At 37.3% G+C, this 22,104-nt stretch overlaps 1 protein-coding gene across 2 annotated transcripts in view; it reads right to left on the bottom strand.

Moving 5' to 3' along the window:
• Positions 1-5,008: 5,008 nt before the first annotated feature.
• Positions 5,009-22,104, bottom strand: part of eml2 (EMAP like 2) — a 67,790-nt gene continuing 50,694 nt past the window's right edge. For both annotated transcript variants that reach the window (XM_030151949.1, XM_030151950.1), the window contains exons 10-22: positions 20,367-20,462; positions 19,020-19,154; positions 16,238-16,337; positions 15,656-15,810; positions 15,451-15,576; positions 13,849-13,980; positions 13,697-13,764; positions 11,515-11,603; positions 11,332-11,429; positions 11,123-11,210; positions 9,989-10,081; positions 8,413-8,543; positions 5,009-5,647 (exon numbers count right to left, since the gene is read on the bottom strand). In XM_030151949.1, coding sequence (XP_030007809.1) covers positions 5,522-5,647; positions 8,413-8,543; positions 9,989-10,081; positions 11,123-11,210; positions 11,332-11,429; positions 11,515-11,603; positions 13,697-13,764; positions 13,849-13,980; positions 15,451-15,576; positions 15,656-15,810; positions 16,238-16,337; positions 19,020-19,154; positions 20,367-20,462 — 1,437 coding nt within the window. In that variant the 3' untranslated portion in view covers positions 5,009-5,521. The remainder of the gene's footprint in view (positions 5,648-8,412; positions 8,544-9,988; positions 10,082-11,122; positions 11,211-11,331; positions 11,430-11,514; positions 11,604-13,696; positions 13,765-13,848; positions 13,981-15,450; positions 15,577-15,655; positions 15,811-16,237; positions 16,338-19,019; positions 19,155-20,366; positions 20,463-22,104) is intronic.

Raw genomic sequence — 22,104 nt, 5'->3', positions numbered from 1 at the left:
TTGTCAGCTGATGTGGGAACATAACACAAAAAATTTACATGAAATACTTTAAAAAATATAAGATGTCATCATAGCAAAAAAGACATTCGAACATCTGATCTGGGGAAAAAAAATACACACTTTCCTTCGGCAGCTTCTTTTCATCCAATTAAAATAATAAAAAATATAAAGATTATTATATTTTATTTACATTCAGTATTACAGTTATGATTGTTACAAGATAAAAATTCAATTAAAACAAAAAAACTTGAGAAAAAAAAAAATAAAAGATGGATGAACCTGATGCGGTCACTTTGGAAAAGAAAAGCCACAGTCAAGAGCTGTAGAGTCGCATCTGACTGAATCTGTACTGATGTCAACTGTGACTGGTAGTTACAGCTGTCAATCACCTGTTGACCCTCCTACCTGACGGAAAACACCTCAGATTAGACATCATTTATCGTAGATTTTCTACAGACTGAAAACAGAGTCCAGAGAAGGGGGTAGTAGTGTTGTTTCCTCTCAAGAAGATCAAAAACTGCAGCTTTAAGGATAAAAATAATAAAACATTAAATGGATGATGGCTGTTACATTGAATTTGTATAGAAAAATCACAGGTGGTGTAAAAAAAAATGATTTCCAAAGCTGTATTTTTGCCAAGAACTTCTCATAGTCCTGTATTGTTTGTTGTGTGAAAGTCATTGAAAAGCCATGAAAATTGTCATATCTTTTTTTTTTTTTTTTTTTTTAAGAAATAACAGAAAAACAACTATTTGGGTATGATTGTGAAGCTGAAACCTAAGGGTTGGGTTAAAACAGTCTTTTTTTTTTTCCACTGATAGTATCTTATAAATGATGCTTTTATTTCTGTTTTTGGTTGTGGGAGTCGGTTCAGTGGAATAAAATCAGCCAATCACAAAACAGTTTAATGTACATATGTGTAGTGAATGAGCTGCTGCTGCTGATGTGGCCTCCATGAACCCGCCCCCATGATGATGATATTTTGTCTTTCTGTTAATTAAGTTCATGAAAAAGCTGCTGAGGCAAAACTAAATCATAAGTTGCACTGAGATCAATCTGTCCGAACGCTAAAGTCAAAGTATTTAACATTTATCACTTTACAATTAAACTGTTGAGACTGAATGGAGAGAGTGAGTAATGACAGCTGTGAAATAAGAAAATAAAACATTTTCTGATCATTTTAACTGTGATTTTGTTCCAAACTACATGTCGTCGCTGTCGGGCGTTCTTAAATTTACAACTTGAACCCTGTAAAGCCTGAACCATTAAATCACTGACAGAAAATTCCAGTTCTTTGAAACTGGAGCCTTTATTGATCCTTCTGAACAACCCCACAATCTTTTTTCAAATATCAATTTCCATATTTGAGTTTCAATTTTGTATCATATTTGATACATCGGGCCTCATATATTATTTGTGAACAAACAAAAACGTAACACAAACATGTCTAACAAATTAGTAATTCCTTTTCAAAATGGTCCCAGTTCTTCCTCCTTCCTCATTATTGACAGTCTTGTAGTGTGACTGGAAAGGCCTCTGGTGAGTGAATTCCTCCCCCTGGTGGATAATCTGGGTATTCCATGTATCTAATTGTATACATCAGGTTTTTCAAGAAAAAAAAATATCACATTGATCATGTAGAGGGCTTCAAAACTCAAAACAAATTTGATATGTTTGGCGTTATAGGGTTAATCTGAGGAGTTAATCTCACATTATCTACAAGTTTTTCCTCAGGTAATTGACTTAATTTTCTCATAAATGTCAGAGAACATCAGAGAATGAGTATTTTTCTTGCAAATATATGACTTTAATCTGATTTTATTCACTGGAAATTTGGGATGATTTATTTGTCTTTTAAATTTACCATTTTAAGATCAGGGAATGTACTTTTTCTTGCAAATTTTTGATCTTATAACCTAAAAATATTGTCATTTTCATTTTCTCAGAATCTCTCAGAATATCGTAGTGTATATAATTGGTTATTAACATTTACATTCATGCATTTGGTGGACGCTTTTTTCCAAAGCGACTTACAAGAGGAGATTAATTAAGATCTCTCTTTCTACTTCTTTTGTAAAGCACCTTAAAACAACCACAGTGGACCCAAGTGCTGTACAGAAGAATGAATAAAAACCAAAATAAAAGAATAAAATACTAGAATAAATTAAAGACATAAAAACAGCTGTACAATTAAAAACAGTATTGTACAGAAGAATAAAAAAGCTAATTGATAGAATAAAATACAAGAATAAAGACATAAAACAGCTGTACAATTAAAAACTGTATCATACAGAAGAATAAAAAAGCACAAAAAAAAAAGTTATGTTTGTTTGTTCTTTTATTTTTTACCCTAAAGCCCTGTCATGCTCTACAGTTAATGAATTCCAATCAGACATTTTTACTTGAGATTTGAGCATTACAGTGGAGAAAAAAAACCTCAGAAGAAAATGTGCTGGAGTAAAAACTTTATTAACAAAACAGAAGAAGGCAAAGCACAGTTGAAGCTGACTTCTACAGCACAGGAGGCGACATCACCCTTCTGTCGATCGCTAAAGGAGAACATCCATCAGTTACAGTTAAATATTAAAATAACACAGCCACTCGGATATACTGCATAATATTATACTGTATATATATATAATATTTACTCTATAGTATAGACCTTTGCAACATTAACAGCATCTACAGGAGGAGGGCAGCCTCAGTCATGCTCATTCTTTTGCATTGTGGCGCCATCTAGTGCCATCTGAGCGCAGTTACAGTTACAGTAGTACAATCAGAAACACAGCAGCCCAGGGGGAAGATGGGAAATCAGTACCGTTTTAGAGGCCCAAGCTCACAATCTGCACCTCAGGGTCTTTAGACGAGGATGATGGGTAACAGAAGAAGGCAGTGGGGTCAGAGTTCAGAGTTTAAAGGGGAATACCACCCATTTTAAGAGTCCGCCAAGTCACAGAAGTTAGATTCACAAGCATGCGTTTCCTAAAGCGTGAGGTGATTGGACTTTAAAACACTTCACTTTCATTCAGGGCTGGGCAATATGTGGAATTAATGTGAGTTTTTGCTTTTAATCAATGCGAAAAATGCAGAAACAGTTCCTCTAGGGGTCAAAATCTGCTCCTGCGATGTAGTTTTAATGTTTCTCCAGTCATTACTTTATTTTAAATTATTCTTACTTTTTAAACGAATAACTGATGAAAAACACTTTTAAGTCAAAATAATTATATAAAATATTGCTAAACATTATCAAAATAATGAGAAACTTCCTTGAAAGAGTGAGAAATACCCTCTAAATAATAACACTGGGTTACAAAAAAATGTTTTTTGCAAGTTCTCTAGGTTTTTTCAACTGAATTAGGACCATTTTGCACCGCTAAATCCAAAAATGACATCTGTTTTTCTCAATCAGGTCAGGTTTTTTTGCTAATTTGATTTTGAAAAATTTGATCTTCTCACAAAATATAATAATTAATACCAAAATAAGATTGGTAAGCACACTTTATGAAATTTGTAACTTGATTCCTGTTAGGTACAATGGTGTATTCACCGCAGATGTAGCAGAATATGTCAGGCTTATTTTTGCAAGATCTTCTAGTCGAAGCCATTTCATTCACCTGCAATATTAAAAAAAACAATCATAAATTGGCAAAAGTAAATCTTCAGAACTCGTTTATTGCAAGAAATATGAAAGAATTTTGTATCATATGATGTGAAAATGCCCATAAATGTAAGCAAAAATGTTAAAAAGCCAATATGTAGCATAGTTCAGAAAGTTGACCTGACTGAGCAAAATTAATGTGATTTTTGGATTCAGCACACCAAAATTATCCTAAATCAGCTCAGAAAACTTAAACAATAAATTTGTTGTTGACCAGTGTAATAAACTTACTTAAAATAATGATAAATCTTCTCAAAATAATGAGACATATGCTCTAATAAAGAAGTTTTACCTGAAGTTCATCCACAATAACATGATCATTTATGGTCCATGTTGCCCAGCCCTGGTTTAACAGTAGTGTATGAGCAGCATTTTGCAAACTAAGTCAAACTATTAATAGATTTTCATGCTTTAGTACATTAAACATGTTTTGTAACCGACTACAGAGCTCATCAGTACATTTCCCATGTTGATCTGTGTAAACATATGCGTTGGTTTGTAAATAAGGAGTTAAACGTACAATCAACACTGTCCGTTAAAATCGGTGGAACTCCCGTTAAAGGGGGTTTAGAGAGTCTACAGTATAGGCACAGTTAGTACTAACGCTAAGATCACAGGTCCAGTCTGACCCATTCTCCACCAGGACAGACCCGGTACCGGTTCAAGACGTGGACTCGAAGATCAGAAATACGCAAGGAGTTAATCTGGAAATACTTCTGTTGTTGGGTGGTAATTTTCTATAAACATCTAAATTTTGTTGATTTATTAAGATGGAGTCAGATTAAAAATTTGCAAGATTTTGAAGATGTGTAGATCTGCTAGTTGCTACCGTCTATGTTTCAACAACGACTGACATAAATAAAGTCATTTTACTGAGAACAGACTCATGGAAACGAATGCTGGTTAAATATTTGTTAAATTATATTGTACATAGACGGTTTACCTGCTGCTTTGATTTTAAATCTAAACTGAATCTGCTTTTTCATCTTCAAATTAGAGGTGACTTTAGCTCTGTGGACGTCACAGAGTTGTGGTTGGTCTCGTTTTGTCATTTAACCCTGCCCCTAGCCCCGCCCCCTGCCTCTGATATAAACAGTTTGTGGTTTAAAGCCCAGTTCGATCAGAGATTCATGACGATAGAAACCAGTTTATAATGTCAGAGGTAAAGGATACAACGACGTGAAGTTTTTCAGTGTGTTCTCCCAGTGTTTATGGATGCTGTTTCCATACAGTGCAGTGTTATTTTCATCTGATTTCCCAGTAAATTGTGTCTCAATATCTTCTGTTCCCTTATTAGACCTGTTAACAACTCCCCTAAATACCAGAACAGAACCCTCTTATTTTTGTAACGTTTTCACCATTTCATCAATAGTGTAAATAAATACCTGTAATAAATAATCCAACATAAAGTAAAGTATATCCAGTGATAAGTTGGAGTCGTTACTATGGAAACGGTACACCACCCTGTCTCATTACATTTCCAGCTCATCTCGTTGTGAATCTTTCATCTAATCTGGGCTTTAGACCGCCGCTTTAGACGACTATTTAAGCACAAACGAGTCCAGGTTCCGGCTCCGAACCAGCCTCGGTGGAAAAGGGGTCTAACGTGGTCGACGCTTGCAGCATTCAGCCAGGTTTTCTGTTCCATTTGGGAAAAAAGGATTTTACTTTCTATTTCGTACATTCTAGGACAAACAGGACACTGAACGTTATTTCATTTATGACAGTAACACAGTTCTCTCCTCCGTGTGACATCTGCGGGTCGTCTGGTAGGCACAGAGGAGGTGCTGCCCCCTGGTGGTCTGGAGGGGGAACAGTGAGGAGGTGACGGGGTGTGTGTGGGGGGGTGTGGCAGCGCGTTACCTAGGCAACCACCCACTGTAGGATGCTGGTGTCTTTCCCGCCGGTGGAGATGAGGTGACTGTCGTCGTGCAGGAAGGCAACGTTGGTCACATGACTGCTGTGGCCACTGTACTCGTGGCTCTGAGCCTGGAACACGAAGAAGACGACGGAGGAAAATATTTAGTTTTTTACATTCTTTCCTGACAGACACTGTAGTTGTGCTTCATACGTTCCACTAACAAGACTGTAAAATGACTTTATTACACAATGTTTGATGAAATTTACCATTTTACACAGTCAATATGCTAACAGTTAGCATTAGTTGACTATAACCCATTGGGCCCCCATAGCTCCGCCCCTTTTATCCAAATGTGGCTCCAAAACAGTGGCCGTCAAATCACAGACTATAACCATCATGGTTTCTTCACCCTAAAATTATATAGTGTCTATGATCCCATCAGACGTCATGTTAATGTCCTTAACCATGCAAAATTAACCCATTCCTTCCACCAGATTTGTAAATTTTCTCCTATTTACCAAGTTCAAAAGCTTATAGTTCACAGGCGTCAAACATGTGGCCCGGGGGCCAAAACCGGCCCGCCAAAGGGTCCAATCTGGCCCACGGGATGAATTTGCAAAGTGCAAAAACTACACTGAAGATATTAACAATCAAGGATGTCGAAGTCATTTTAGTTCAGGTTCCACATACAGACCAATGTGAGCTCATCTAAAATAATAGCATAATAACCTATAAATAATGACTCCAAATTTTCTTAGTTTAATGTGAAAAACATAATATTACATTACATCTACAGGGTGGGGAAGCAAAATTTACAATATTTTGAGGCAGGGATTGAAAGACAGTGTATGACCAATTAGTTTATTGAAAGTCATGAGAATTTATTTGCCACAAGAAAATGTACATAATAGAAAATGTTTTTATTCTATGTGTCCTCCTTCTTTCTCAATAACTGCCTTCACACGCTTCCTGAAACTTGCGCAAGTGTTCCTCAAATATTCGGGTGACAACTTCTCCCATTCTTCTTTAATAGTATCTTCCAGACTTTCTCGTAATAGTTTTGCTCATAGTCATTCTCTTCTTTCCATTATAAACAGTCTTTATGGACACTCCAACTATTTTTGAAATCTCCTTTGGTGTGACGAGTGCATTCAGCAAATCACACACTCTTTGACGTTTGCTTTCCTGATTACTCATATGGGCAAAAGTTTCTGAAAAGGTATGGATAATAGTGTTAGGTATGATTATGACATCAATATACGTTTGGTTTCAAAACAATTGACGTAGTGCCTGCTGAGAAAAAACAACTAAATGTTCATTGTAAATTTTGCTTCCCCACCCTCTATAAATAAGTAATGACAACTCCAAATTTTCTCTTTGTTTTAGTGTGAAAACTTACAGTAAATGATGAAAATATTAGCATTTACAAACTATCCTTTAACAATAAAATGCGAAAAACCTGAAATTTTGAAAGTAAAATTTAAACATTATTCTTCCTGTCATTAAATATTTTGTGCCTTTGTAGACCCAATCTGTAATATGCATGTATAAATGGTAAGTTGAGGTGAAATATTGTTAAAATTACACTTATTTTCTCAAGAAATTTCAGTTTTTTTCAGGTTATTCACATCATTTTTATTTGGATAGTTTGCAAATGTACATATTTTTATAATTTAATTTTGATTGCACTAAAACAAAGAGGAAAAATTTGGAGTCGTCATTATTTACAGGCTATAATGCCACTGTTTTACTGGTCCGGCCCACTTAAGATCAATTTGGGCTTAATGTGGCCCCTGAACTAAAATGAGTTTGACACCCCTGTTATAGTTGGAGAACCACAAGAACAAAATGGATCGATGACATCTCATTTGAAAGGTAGTAACATGTAGTTTCAGAAAATTTCCATTCATATGTTCCTTAAATACAGCCTGAACTACAAATGCTAACCTCATTAGCTTCAATTGCTACTCAGGTCATTCTTTGGCTAATTATGTTTTGGTGTTCAGGAATACTGTACAATAAACATAGAGACTTAGCTGTGGAGAACCTAAGCTTTCTAACAAGGTATATGATGCCTGTATTGACATATGTATTATTGTAGAAACTTTAACATATTCAAAACAAAATGGCGTCTGGGGAGGTTAAAGGTGTGGCTTCAGACTGACAGGTGAGTTCTGTGTGGGCTTTGATTGACAGCTTGCTTCACCTACTGAGTCACACTTTTCAAACACTAACTATAACATTTGTCTTAATTCTGTCATGAAGTTTACCAGTACTTTATTACAACGCCAGGCCTGTTAGCATAAGTTAGCTACATCAGGTCATTTTAGCATTAATTTGCATTAAAATTCTGATGTCTCAGCTAGCATGCTAACTTGTGCATTTACATATCTCATGAAGTAAAATTATTAAAAATATTTAACATTTACAGTAATATCATTTTACTTTACTTATTAATGAAAAGATAAATGAAATTACTTACTACAAATGTGCTCACTGACAGATTTAAAATAATTTGTGAACAGAATTAGAGTTTATACTCAGAAAAAAATTCTATGATATGATGATGATAATGATATTAGAGCGAAATTAAAAGTGCATCACCTTTCTATTATCAGTCCACATGATGAAAGCATTGGCGTTCCAGTTAAGATCTGAATACACCACGTTACAAAAAGATAATTAAAACTAACCTTGAAAAACAAAAAAATCTGCAAACGTGTTTTTACACTAAGGCAAATTAAACTGAAATTAAAGACAAAAAGTCAAATAAAATTACATTAAAAACTAACCCTTCATGTAAAGTGTTGAGTTGCAAAGTGTGTGAAGTCTGTGTTGATGTGATACATCAGCTCACAGATGCATGAAAACACAGAACGGAGGTGAAACTGACCCTTGGTTGAGAACAGGGGAACGAGAACAAGTGCACTTTGCCGAAGTCGTCAGCAGAGGCCAGCAGAGCCCCGTCATGTGACCTGCACACGCCGTTGATGTCTGTGCCGTCGGCTCCGTCGGGCCAGATTCCTGAGAAGGACAGAGGACATGGAGACTCAGAGAAAGACTCAAGGATGGATTAATACTAGACCAGCTCATGTTATGATCAAATGTACACTATATGGACAAAAGTATGTGGACTCGTTGAATTCAGGTGTTCCTTTTGTAACAGGGGTCTGGGATACAAAACAATAATGACAAATGTCAGAAATTAGTTTTATCTGGGGATGAATATCATTACATTGCTTAGTGTTAGAAAAATTAGACTATTAGACTATATCCTGTAAATACCAGGTGTCCAGAGCACGAGTCATGGATGGGTTATGATGACATTTTGCAAGAATGCCCGGACATATCCACTCAGGATATGTCTACCATTTCTTTGCTATCTGTTTGTTTTGTTCTAGTTTGGGACCAGAGCGTACTTGTTGTCCATCCAGTTTGGGTCCAGAGTGGGCTGCTGCCCTTGAGAAGACCAGGCCATGGGGCAGGTGGGGGAAGAGTACAAACGCGGTCACTGAACCCATGCATCACCGTGTTTTGAATACCTAGGCCAATGGTGAACTTGATCGTCATAATATTTGTACACTTGGTCCAATGATTGTAATACTCATGTTCTTTCATAAGATCTTACACTTCCTGTTGACAGTCAGTCAACTGCTGCATCTCAAAGTATGTACTTGACTCCTTGCGAGTAATTCTAATTCCTGAATCCAGTGACTCCGTCTTTTGTCTCAGAGTATATCACAGAATTTTTCTATCAGTTAGTTTGCTTTAAATTGTTGTCTTTGCTTCCAAAATGTCTCAGAGATTTCTCTCAACATTGATTTTGTTTTGTTTTTTTATCCATAACTATGATTTTAAAGCTCATAAGACGTCCTGCTCTTGCTGATTTGAGATAAAAACATTAATATTCCCTTAAAGTTTAATGGGAGATTTTTCTTCTTAGGAAAGATGTGAAGAAAGTAGATGGTTACTTGTGGTAGAAAATTATTATTTACAGTCAGAGCATGAAAATGTTTTAAAAATTTAGAGGTTGAACACTTTAAATCATAGTCATGGATAAAAAAAAAAATCAGTGTGAAAAGAAATGAAGGAAAAACCATCTCTGAGACATTTTGGAAGCAAAGATAACAATTTAAACCAAACTAACCAATGCAATGATATTTATCCTAAAATAAAAGTAGATTATGACATTTGTCATTATTGTTTTGTATCCCAGACCCCTGTTAGAAAAGTAACACCTGAGTTCAACACATCCCAATAATAATAATAATAATAATAATAATAATAATAATAATAATAATAAAAATAATAATAATGGATTGGATTTCTATAGTGCTTTTTATTTCTAGGCACCCAAAGCACTTTACATTATTGACCCATTATTCATTCGCTCTCACATTCCCCCTCCCCCTTTTGTCCATACAGTGAACATGAAAACATTCACATCTGTAGAAGAATTTAAAACCTACCAAAGGTATTGAAGCCCAGAGTGCAGGTGGACGTGGCCCATTCAATGTTACGGACGGTGTCCATGTTGGTCACATGTTTACCACTGGATGTCCCTGGAATTCACAAACAGTTATAACGTCTTATAACTGGCACTGGTATTTCTAATAACAATGACCCAACCTTTAAGTGCACTACAGTATTGAAAATAGGACCAATGTCCCTGTATTTGACTGGGATGTTCTATTAAGAATCAATACTTTTGAGTTTGTGAGGTTGTCAGGTTCTACTGCTATGTTAGAGTCCTGTGGTCCTGATGCAGGAGATCAATCTCCCAGTAGAAGTGGGCTGTACTTTCACTGGAGGAGAACTCAACTAATTCAGTCAAAGTCTATATTTGACTTCTATCAGTGATCAATAGGAACTATATTGATATCTCTAACCATTTATATGTTATAAACCATCAAAATATGGACCATTACAAGTAAATGCAAAATTTTAATATTTAAAAAAATTTGTCAAATATTCAAAAATCAAAATTTCTCAAAACTGTGAACAAACTTTGTAGACATTGTCTCAAATAAGCCACATATAAACATATAAAATTTGAACCCAACCAGTAGTTTCAAGGAACAAGATTGATGAAATCTACACATTGGTGACTTTGAGTTTTACCCTTCAAGGTCACTCAAGGTTAAAGGTCATGACCCCAAATCAAAGTCCATATATTACTTCCTATCAGTGTTCAATAGTAACTATATTGATATCTCTAACCATTTCCATGTTATAAACCATCAATATATGGACCATTATAAGTAAAGGCAATTTTTTCTGTATTTCAAAAATTTATCAGAAATTCAAAATCAAAATTTCTCAAAACTGTCAATGACCTTTGTAGACATTGACACAAGGAAACTACATAAAAAATTTGAAATGAATCTGACTAGTAGTTTCGTTAGAGAAGACATTTGAAGAAACTGCTAACGAAGACGTCCCCGGACACAGCGCCTTCACAGTAGCTAGTGAGATAAAAACCTGTTTTCATGTGTGGCGTTGATTTTCATTAGCTTTCCTGTCTTCATCCTAACTCTCTACATGTGCAGAAAACATGAGGGACCTGCTGCTCTATCAGACCAGAGGAAACAGAAAAGACCTACAAAAGAGGATCTCGTAGTCTCCTGAGTTGGTGACCAGATGCTGGCTGTCACTGGACCAGTCCAGATGGGTGACGAAGCTGGAGTGGCCCTGAAGAACAGACCACAATAAGGTAAATGTGGGCTTCATTCATTCAACACAATCAAGCTTAGACAAACAGAAATGTGACTCTGTGGTTCCTGTAAATACGTCTGACATAACGGATGCTTACGGTGCATTTGCCCACGCGGCTGTACTTCCGTCCGTTCTCCGTCACAGCGTAGATGTAAACAAAGTTGTCGTGTGAAGCAACAGCCAGGAAGTTTCCATCTAAAGACACAGGGAGCTCATGTTTCAGACTCGTGTTCAGACAGTGGTGTGTTTAAGTGCTTTAGACAGAGGTGGAGTGTTATACCTGGAGAGTACTTGATGTTGGAGATGATCTCATTGCCGTCGGTGTGCATAGAAACAAGATCCCGAGTGTCAGTGTCCAGCACCAACCACCTGCAAAACAGAACGGTCCGCCTTATCACAGGGATTTCACCATCTAATGTTTGGACGCAGGGTGTTTTCATTACTTATTCATGTTCTTTAATGTTCTGTGCTATCTATAAAGACTTTTATTATTCTTAAGAATTACATTTTGAGATGCTAATGCCAGTCAAAAACTCTAAAAAGGGGCAGAAAATGTTTGTATTTAAAGCATCTTGGGCATGAATATCCAAAAATGGCTCCTCTACAAAAACCGGCATGTTCTATCAAGAATCAATAACAAGTTGATTTTGTGAGGTTGTCAGGTTCTATGTTAGAGTCCTGTGGTGTTGATACAGGAGATCAATCTCTCAATAGAAGTGGGCAGTACTTTCACTGGAGGATGATGCAACTAATTCAATCAAAGTCTATATATGACTTCTATCAGTGCTCAGCAGTAACTATATTAATATCTGTAATCATTTACATGTTATAAGCCATCAAAATTTGGACCATTATAAGTAAAGGCCAATTTCTAATGTTTCAAAAATTCGTAAAAAAAAAAAAAAAAAAAAAAAATTAGAACATCAACATTTCTGAAAACTGTGACCAAACTTCGTAGACATTGTCCCAAGGAAGACACATAAAACAAATGAAATGAATCCAACTAGTAGTTTCAGAGAAGATTGTTGAAATCTAGACATTGGGGGACGTTGAGTTTGACACTTCAAAGTCACTCAAGGTCAAAGATCATGGATCCAAATGAAAGTCCATATATGACTTCCTATCAATGCTCAACAGTAACTATATTGATATCTGTAACCACTTCTGTGCTATAAGCCGCCAAAATACAGACATTGTAAGTAAAGGCGAATATTTCAAAAATTAGTTAGAAATTCAAACATTAAGTTTTTTGAAAACTGTGACCAAACTTTGTAGACATTGTCCCAAAGAAGATAAATAAAAAATTTGAAATGAGTCCGACTAGTAGTTTCGGAGAAGCTTGTTGAAATCTAGACATTGGAGGACCTTGAATTTGATCCTTCAAGATCACTCACGAACAAAATTAAAGTCAATATATGACTTCCTATCAGTACTCAGCAGTAACTATATTGATATCTGTTACCATTTCCGTGCTATAAGCCATCAAAATATGGACCATTATAAGTAAAGGCCATTTTTTAATATTTCAAAAAATTCGTCAGAAATTCAAACATCAGGATTTTTGAAAACTATGACCAAACTTTGAAGACATTGTCCTGAGGACAACACATAAAACATATGAAATGAATCCAACTAGTAGTTTCAGACAAGATTGGTGAAATCTAGACACTGGGGGACCTTGAGTTTGACCCTTCAAGGTCACTCAAGGTAAACATCATGGATCCAAATGAAAGTCCATATATGACTTCCTACCAGTGCTCAATAGTAACTATATTGATATCTGTAACCATTTCCGTGCTATAAGCCATCAAAATATGGACCATTATAAGTGAAGGCCAATTTTTAATATTTCAAGAAATTCGTCAGAAATTCAAATATCAATATTTTTGAAAACTGTGACCAAACTTTGTAGACATTGTCCCAAGAAAGCTACATAAAAAAATTGAAATGAATCTAACCAGTAGTTTCAGAGAAGACTGTTGAAACGTAGACGTTGAGGGACCTTACATTTGACCCTTCAAGGTCACCGAAGGTCAAACATCATGGATCTAAATTAAAGTCCATATATGACTTCCTAGCAGTGCTCAATAGTAACTAAATTGATATCTGTAACCATTTCCGTGCTATAAGACACCAAAATATGGGCCATTATAAGCAAACCATTAATAATTCAAAAATTCATCAAAAATACAAATATCAAAATATGTGAAAACTGTGAACGAACTTTGTAGACATTGTCCCAAGGAGGCTACATAAAAAATTTGAAATGAGTCCAACCAGTATTTTCACCATAATAAATAATGACGCCCCTACTTGAAATATCACCAAGACGTTTGGAATCAGATTTGATGGACTCATGTATCAGGTCCAGACCTATAAAAACCATCCAGGACCCATACACTAAACCCAACAGGAAGTCCACTGTTTGGTGACTTTGAAGAGTGAAATCTTTGACATCTCACCGTCCAGTCATGGTCCCCACAGCCAGAACAGACCCACTAGGATGGAAACCTGCAGACCTGCCTGGATCCTGGAGCACAGAGGGTTTTCATTAGTTTCAGAAGTCACCATTTCAGGTCAGTATTATATAATGTTTAACTCCTGCACTGTTCACCTCAATGGTTTTGGTCCAGAGGGGCTGATGGGAGTTGGTGTCCCAGAGGTGAACGTGTCGATCCTGAGAGCAGGTGACGAACTGCTCCATGGTGGGATGGACGTCCAGACCCCACAGCTCATCGGTGTGACCCTGGAACACATCACATGGACTGGGTTAGTGTCTATGACTGAGCCTGATCACTGACTGGTAGTCACAGCTGTCAGTCACATACTATTTAACCCCCTAATGGACTTTTGATGGGACTAAATCCTGCATAGGGTGGGTGCAGAAATCTTGTTTTTTTAATTTACAATATGATGAAAAGGAATTAAGGGATAAGATAAGATAAGATAAGAAAAGATAAGATAATTCTTGAGAAGCATAGAAATGAAGTGTTACTGTAGTTGTAAATGTGATAAACCACCTTTAATGTGCATTTAATGATATGTAAATCACTAAGACTGAAGCACCAAAAGACATTATCCTGAAATTTATGTAGAAATGAAAGTTCTAGTGAGTAAACATAAGGTCAATTTACATTTATATTTTGTTGGGTAGTTTTAATTTTGCAGTTGTTGATTACATTAGGGTGTATTTAAGTTAAGCTAAGCTAAGCTAAGCTAAGATAAGCTAAGATAAGATACTTCTTGAAAAGCCTAGAAATGAAGTGTTACTATAGTTGTAAATATGATACGCCACCTTTAATGTGCATTTAATAATAAGTAAATATTAAAGTAAATACAAGAGTCATTACCCTGAAATTTATGTAGAAATGAAAGTTCTAGCTAGTAAAGATAGGGTCAATTTTCATTTATATTTTGTTGGGTAGTTTTAATTTTGCTGTTGTTGATTACATTAGGGTGTAGCTAAGCTAAACTAAGCTAAGCTAAGCTAAGCTAAGATAAGATAATTCTTGAAAAGCATAGAAATGAAGTGTTACTGTAGTTGTAAATATGATAAACCACCTTTAATGTGCATTTAATAATAAGTAAATATTAAAGTAAATACAAGAGTCATCGTCCTGAAATGTATGCAGAATTGAAAGTTTTAGCAAATAAAGATAGGGTCAATTTTAATTAATATTTCGTTGGATAGTTTTAATTTTACTGTTGATTACATTAGGGTGTATTTAAGATAAGATAAGATAATTCTTGACAAGCATAGAAATTAAGTGTTTCTATAGTTGTAAATATGATAAACCACCTTTAATGTGCATTTAATAACAAGTAAATATTAAAGTAAATACAAGAGTCATTACCCTGAAATTTATGCAGAAATGAAAGTTTTAGCAAGTAAAGATAGGGTCAATTTTAATTAATATTTCGTTGGATAGTTTTAATTTTACTGTTGTTGATTACATTAGGGTGTATTTAAGATAAGATCAGTTGAAAATATAGAGCGAAACATGAAAAATATAAAGAGAAAAAGAAAAAAAATCTGCTATTTATATGAATATTTATATAAATTTTGCTTTAAATTTAAATAATTTATACATATTTACAGTATGGATGCACATAGACATGGTGTGCACATTGATATTTGCTCAGTAGCACCAAAAAAGAACTGCAGCTTCAAATGACTTCCATAAAAACCATTGTGTGTTGTGTGTTGTGTCTGCACCTGTACAATAGCAGTGAGCGTATCAGGGAAAGATGCTTTAATGATCGCATTCTTGGTGGTTCCTACGAAGAGTTCTCCTTGTTTCCCTTCAGCCAGAGCCCGAACAGGACCAAAGGACTCCCCCACCTGCACACAACACACTTAACACTCAGTATGAATCTACACGATGTAAACTCTCTTGGTTTTAGAGTCCACGTCCTCTCACCTCCATCTCAGACTGTTTCCTGTAGTCTCGGTCCCACAGCACCACCTTCCGGTCCTTCCCTCCTCCCGACACCATGGTGCCGTCCTTCAGGACACACACCGAGAAAATCCCTCCCTCGTGGGCTCCGGAAACCACCTGACTGATACGGTTACCACCTGTCAATCACAGAGCACAGCCAATCAGAGCACACAGAAGGTTAGTGGGGTTTTACATTAGTGTCAGTTACATTCATGTGATAATTACAGATACCATCAACCTCCTGGAGGTCAGCATTATGATGGATAGTATCAATGCGCTTCAGTGAGAATCACATCTATTTGATTGATTTGACAGTATATTATCAATAATATATGTAATACTTTAAGCTTCCAGTAAAAGAAAACCTGAGGCAAAGAGGAGAAATACTTTTAATGCACTTCTAATATTTGTATTTTTGTATTTAAACTAGATTGAGAAGAGTCTTGAAAATACAAAAGCAATAAACTAGAACTGTTTCATTTCTATGTTTCTGGTCCAAACTGACTGAGAACTTAATACCAGTAACTAAAGGTTTGGAGATGTGTGTGAGATGTTCAGATTTACCTTTGGCCCAGATGTAGATGTTTCCGCTGGAATCTCCAGTGATGGCGTCTCCATTCTCAGCAAACGCCACACACAACACGTACTTCGGTTTCTCGTGTTTCTAGAGAGAATTAAACAAACGTTAACGACACAAACCAACACTGTTTAAATGTACGCTTAACATCATAACCTTAATGAAGGCAGAATTCATCACATTCACCTTCACACAGGGGATAACTGAAGATAAAACAGTCGCGGAAAAAATTATTAGACCACCCTTTTTTTCTTCAATTTCTTGTTCATTTTAATGCCTGGTACAACTAAAGGTACATTGGTTTGGACAAATATAATGACAACACCAAAAATAGCTCATATTAGTTTAATTTCAGAGCTGATATCTATCCATTTTCCATGTTTTCTTGATAATAACCAAAATCCCTTCAGTTCCTCCATCAATATCTATGGCATTGTACTGACAAAAACAGTGCTTTTAGGCATTCCATGTTTTCTTTCCTGTCTGTTTTAGTCACATGATACACACAGGAGTTAGTACTTGATTGCATAACCATTGTTTTTGATGACTTTTGATATCTAATAATTACCTCCGCTAAGGAGGTTATGGTTTTTGCCAGGGTTTATTTGATTGTTTGTTGGTTAGTTAGCAACATAACTGAAAAAGTTAGGGACGGATTTTGATGAAATTTTCAGGAAATGTTGATACTGGTATAAGGAACCAATGATTAAATTTGAGTGGTGATCAGTGGGGTGAGGTCGGGGGGACTGAACTGCCTTGCTGGAGGTCTGCGCTCTCCGAGTGCTTTTCTAGTATTTTCTGTGACTGTATGTTCTTATGTTTACGCATTTGGCAGACGCTTTTTTCCAAAGCGACTTACAGGGGAAAACCAATTAAATCACTCAATCAATCAAATTTTATTTATATAGCGCCAGATCACAAAAAAGTTATCTCTTGACATTTTATATATAGAGTTGGTCAAAACCAGACTCTAAGTCAATTCTACAGAAACCCAACAGAATCCTCCTGGAGCAAACACTTGTGACTGGTGACAGTGGCGAGGAAAAACTTCCCTTTAACAGCAGAAACCTGGAGCAGACCCAGACTCCTGGAGGATGGCCGTCTGCCTTGACCAGTTGGGGTTAAAGAGAGAGAGTAGAGAAGGGGAAAAAGAGAGAGCGATAGAGATAGGGACTGGGGGAGAGGGGGAGAAGGGGGGAGTAGGGGGAGACACATGGAGGCGGTTGAGGATAAGTGAGTGGTGATGATGAGGGCAGGGAAGAGGCCGGACCACCGCAGCAGGTCCAGAGATAATCGTGAAAGAATCTGTGGTTGTCCTGGGAAAAACCTTATTAGAATATTTAAAATGGAATGTTTGAAAGTGCTAGGACAGGAGGTGCTCTCGGAAGAGCTGGGTCTTCAGGAGCTTTTTGAAGATAGGCAGGGATGACTCTGTTCTTGTAGCACTTGGTAGAGCGTTCCACCAACGTGGAACGACCCATGAAAAGAGCCTGGATTGTCTTGTACAAGGTCTGGGGACCACCAGACTACGTTCCCCAGATGAGCGGAGTGGTCGTGGGGCGACATAAGCTTTTATTAGTGCACCTAAGTAGACAGGAGCAGACCCACGGAGAATTTTGTAGGCTAGGATTAAAGATTTGAATTTGATGCGGGCAGCTATGGGTAGCCAGTGTAACTCAATGAGTAAGGGGGTGACATATGCCCTTTTAGGCTGATTGAAGACCAGACGCGCTGCTGCATTCTGGACCATCTGTAGTGGTTTGACAACACAAGCTGGGAGGCCCGTTAGAAGAGCATTGCAGTAGTCAAGGCGGGAGATAACCATAGTCTGCACCAGGAGCTGGGTGGCCTGTTCGGTTAGGTATGGCCTGATCTTTCTTAGGTTGAACAGAGTGAAACGGCATGATCGGGTGACAGAGGCAACGTGATCCGTGAAGGTCAACTGATTATCAATCATGACTCCCAAGTTACGTACTACACTGGTAGGAGCCAGAGGTATGGAGTCAGTAGTGATGGAGATGTCCTGCTGTATGGTTGGCTTAGCTGGGAAGACCAGCAGTTCAGTTTTGGACAGGTTCAGCTGAAGGTGATGGGCTTTCATCCATGCAGATATGTCAGAGAGACAATCTGAGATCCGCACTGAGACTGTGGAGTCATCAGGTGGGAATGACAGATAGAGCTGGGTATCATCAGCATAGCAATGATATGAGAAGCCGTGTGAGTGGATGATCTGACCGAGTGAGGTGGTGTATATGGCAAAAAGGAGGGGGCCCAACACAGAGCCTTGGGGGACCCCCGTGATGTTCTTAGATTAGAGTATCATTAGAATCAGCATTAAATAACTTAATGATTGATTAAATTATTAATTAATTGTATTGAATTAAAGAAATATACATTAATAAGTGTACAATAGTTTTGTACACTTATTTATGTATATTTCTTTTAATTATCATATTGATAATAAAGTGTCTAGTACATATTGTACAAACTGTCTTAAGAGTCTTTTAATATCTATCTATCTATCTATCTATCTATCTATCTATCTATCTATCTATCTATCTATCTATCTATCTATCTATCTATCTATCTATCTATCTATCTATCTATCTATCTATCTATCTATCTATCTATCTATCTATCTATCTATCTATCTAAATAATTTCTTTCCTACTACTTTTCATTCTACTTGAATGGAGCCACTGTAACACACCATAACTTCCCCCTGGGATTAATAAAGTATTCTCATTCTGAAATAAATGCCTGTCCTACCTCGAACAGGCCCTGTCTCTTGGTCAGGGTGTTTCCGTCCATGGTCCAGAAGTTGATGTGAGATTTTCCACAGGTGACGATCAGGTTGGCGTCCATGGGATGGAACACGGCGCCCAGGACAGACTCGTTGGAGCACTGCATGAACATAGAGCAGAAGGAGGTTCACAGGTTTAGAAGTTTAACATATTAAAGTATGTTTTTGAGTCATGCTGGTGGTAAAACATGAGCTCCTGTACACTACCAGACTGGTGCTGATGCAGAGGCGACCAAAAATCCATGTAAACAGTGTCTAATAATAAGAGGTGTGGTTCTCATTGTCCTATAGTTGGACTCGGGGAAGTGAACTTAACAGAACCACCAGTGTCCTTTAACAAAATCTGTACTTTTACCTTAAAGAAACACTGCCTCAATCAGTTATATCGTTCCTCAATTAGAATCTGAACTGAATCGTCAAAAAACAGCACAAAACTACAATTAAACCAATGGAGGTGATGCTTCTGTGAAATGAAACTCCTGCTTTTATCATTGGAGTCTGCTGGATTCAGTTCAGTTTCCCATTCCCCACTTACACGAGGTTTTATAATTAGATTGGATTTATATAGTGCTTTTCTATTAACACACACTCAAAGCGCGTACAGCAGATTCATTATTCATTCACTCACACGTTCACACTGACTGACTGGTGGTGGTAAACTACATTTGTTGCCACAGCTGCCCTAGAGCAGGAAGTGTAGCTGCCAAACTGCCCCTCTGACCACCACCTAACATTCACAACATGCTCCAGTGTGAGTAGCAGCACTAGAGGCAAGGTGGGGGAAGTGTCTTGCCCAAGTACACAACAGCATATGACTAGGGACAGAGCGAGATTTGAACTGCCAACCCTTCAGTTATTGGATGACCCACCACGACCGCCCCAGAGAGACTTTTTTCAGGTGATAAATGCAACAAAAATCTCAGCCTAACACAGATTCATGGAGACAATTCATGACTTTTTTCCCATTTACATGAAACTTAAGACAAAATATGATTCCAAAACTGTTTAACTTTGCCATATACACATATTAACACGTTATATGAATATATTTCTAGAAATAACCAATTTATATTTAGATTTTTATCAAGCAAGAAATGCTTCCAGAGGAATAACTGTGTTGTGATTACAAAGCCAGGGGAGGTCCCTGAAATAAACCTGTCACCTTCCACTCTTCAGTTATTTTTCTACACTTTTCTCAATCCTACAGTGAGCAGAAGCAAAAGTATAATACAGCTTCTGCTTAGTGTGGACTCATTCATTATTTAAGCTGTAGTTTAGTAACTAATAGTGTTTTTCTGTATGTTCTCAGGTACCTTCACATCAGCCAGCTGCTTCTCCTTCTGCCAGTTCCAGACCGACAGGATGTGATCGTTGGCGTCGTCCACAGCACAGAGGAAAGCACCACCGTTCTGAGGAGAGAACACAAATGAACGTCACATTTTAATTAGAACTATATTAGGTTAAAATGTTTGACATGAGTATGATATGAGGATGATAACTTTAAGTCCATTTCTAATTCTAATTTATTTTCACATAAAACTAAACACAGAACATGCTGTGAAAAACTTTTACTATGATCCATGAACAGAATTGAACCTAATGAACAATAAATTACATACATCAGCAAAGAATGTCATTTAACCTTTGCATAACTAAGTGAAATCTCTGAAATTAAAGATTTACAACAATTAAAAAGACAGAACAAATGAAGAGCTTTTACACATGACAAAAGAATAAGTGCATGTTCAGAAGAAAGTACAATGAGTAGGAGGAGAAAAAGGAGAAGAAGAAAAAGAACAGGGAGAAGAAGAAAAAGAAGAGGAAGGAGGAGAAGGAGAAGACGGACAAGAAGAAGAAGAAAAAGGAGGAGGAAGAGAAGAAGAAGACGACGAAGGAGAAGGAGAAGGAGAAGCAGAAGCAGAAGCAGAAGCAGAAGAAGATGAAGAAGAAGCAGAAGAAGAAGAAGCAGAAGAAGAAGAAGAAGAAATAGTAGTAGTAGTATTGGAAAAGGTAAAATATATACAGTACAGGCCAAAAGTTTGGACACACCTTCTCATTCTTTGCATTTTCTTTATTTTCATGACTATTTACATTGTAGATTCTCACTGAAGGCATCAAAACTATGAATGAACACATGTGGAATTATGTACTTAACAAAAAAGTGTGAAATAACTGAAAACATCTCTTATATTCTAGTTTCTTCAAAGTAGCCACCCTTAGCTCTGATGACTGTTCTGCACACTCTTGGCATTCTCTTGATGAGCTTCCAGAGGTAGTCACCTGAAATGGTTTCCTAACAGTCTTGAAGAAGTTCCCAGAGATGCTTAGCACTTGTTGGTCCTTTTGCCTTCACTCTGCGGTCCAGCTCACCCCAAACCATCTCGATTGGGTTCAGGTCCGGTGACTGTGGAGGCCAGGTCATCTGGCGCAGCACTCCATCACTCTCCTTCTTGGTCAAATATCCCTCACACAGCCTGGAGGTGTGTTTGGGGTCATTGTCCTGTTGAAACATAAATGATGGTCCAACTAAACGCAAACCGGATGGAATGGCATGTCACTTCAGGATGCTGTGGTAGCCATGCTGATTCAGGTTGCCTTCAATCTTGAATAAATCCCCAACAGCGTCACCAGCAAAGCACCCCCACACCATCACACCTCCCCCTCCATGCTTCATGGTGGGAACCAGGCATGTAGCATCCATCCGTTCACCTTTTCTGCGTCGCACAAAGACACGGCGGTTGGATCCAAAGATCTCAAATTTGGACTCATCAGACCAAAGCACAGATTTCCACTGGTCTAATGTCCATTCCTTGGGTTTCTTGGCCCAAATAAATCTCTTCTGTTTGTTGCCTCTTCTGAGCAGTGGTTTCCTAGCAGCTATTTGACCATGAAGGCCTGATTCACGCAGTCTCCTCTTAACAGTTGTTATAGAGATGTGTCTGCTGCTAGAGCTCTGTGTGGTATTCATCTGGTCTCTACTCTGAGCTGCTGTTGATTTGCGATTTCTGAGGCTGGTGACTCAGATGAACTTATCTTCAGCATCAGAGGTGA

This window comes from Sphaeramia orbicularis, chromosome 13, assembly GCF_902148855.1.
Source record: "Sphaeramia orbicularis chromosome 13, fSphaOr1.1, whole genome shotgun sequence".
Taxonomy (NCBI): Eukaryota; Metazoa; Chordata; class Actinopteri; order Kurtiformes; family Apogonidae; genus Sphaeramia; species Sphaeramia orbicularis.
This window is presented reverse-complemented; position numbering and strand designations above follow the sequence as displayed.